Genomic DNA, 893 nt, shown 5'->3' on the forward strand with positions numbered 1-893 from the left:
GTCCAGTTGTTAAGATTCCATGCTTCCATTGCAGGGGGCATGTTGGATCCCTGGTCAGGGAAATAAGAGCCTCCATGCCACATGCATGATGTGGCCAAAAAGTTAAAAAAAAAAAAAGTCACAAGAAGTCCCATTCCACCTGATGACAGCATGTCTCTGAGAAATACTGGCTCAGCTTTCTCAGGTTGAAAAAGATTGTTTAGGTTGGCTTTGAAAATGTTAACTCATAATAACACTGATATTAATAGTAGCAGCTAATACTTATATTGCCCATACTTTGTGTCATGAACTGTTCTAAGCTCTATACATATATTAATTTATTTAAACTTAATCATTCTCTCTTTTTTACAGATGAGGAAACTGAGAACAGAGCCTGCTGCCTGCTAAGTTGCTTTAGTTGTGTCTGACTCTTTGCGACCCCATGGACTGTTGCCTGTCAGGCTCCTCCATCCATGGGATTCTCCAAGCAAGAATACTGGAGTGGGTTGCCTGTGCTCTCCTCCAGGGGATCTTCCTGACCCAGGGATCGAGCCCACGTCTCCTGTGGCTCCTGCTCTGTAGGCAGATTCTTTACCACTGAGCCACCGGGGAGAGGTTAAAGTAATTTGCCAAAGGTATCACGAGACAGAGTAAGAAATTGGACTCATGCACCCTTGTTCTAAATACTGTACTCTTAACTATTAAGATAAAAACCACCAGTTTCTGTTGTCAGAGTCTCAACTTACATGCAGCTCCCATGCCAGGAACAGAGAGAAAAGTGGTACCTGAGCTCTTGTCCAGAAAGTAGGCCAGGAGGCACCGCATGACAGCCTGATGGCAGATCACCAATACATTTTCCTGCCGTTCTAGCTCCATTATAACTGGCTCCAGACGCTGGACCAGATCCTCGTAAG

General features: G+C 44.6%; 1 protein-coding gene across 1 annotated transcript in view; it reads right to left on the reverse strand.

The window, feature by feature from the left end:
• Positions 1–764: 764 nt before the first annotated feature.
• LOC105000833 (6-phosphofructo-2-kinase/fructose-2,6-bisphosphatase 1-like) overlaps positions 765–893 on the reverse strand; it is a gene marked incomplete at both ends in the record, with an annotated part of 13,800 nt that continues 13,671 nt past the window's right edge. The window contains one exon of the mRNA XM_010856874.1: positions 765–893. This exon is cut by the window's right edge and continues 7 nt beyond it. Coding sequence (XP_010855176.1) covers positions 765–893 — 129 coding nt within the window.

Source organism: Bison bison, unplaced genomic scaffold (assembly GCF_000754665.1).
Source record: "Bison bison bison isolate TAMUID 2011002044 unplaced genomic scaffold, Bison_UMD1.0 scf7180017854474, whole genome shotgun sequence".
NCBI classification, from domain to species: Eukaryota; Metazoa; Chordata; class Mammalia; order Artiodactyla; family Bovidae; genus Bison; species Bison bison.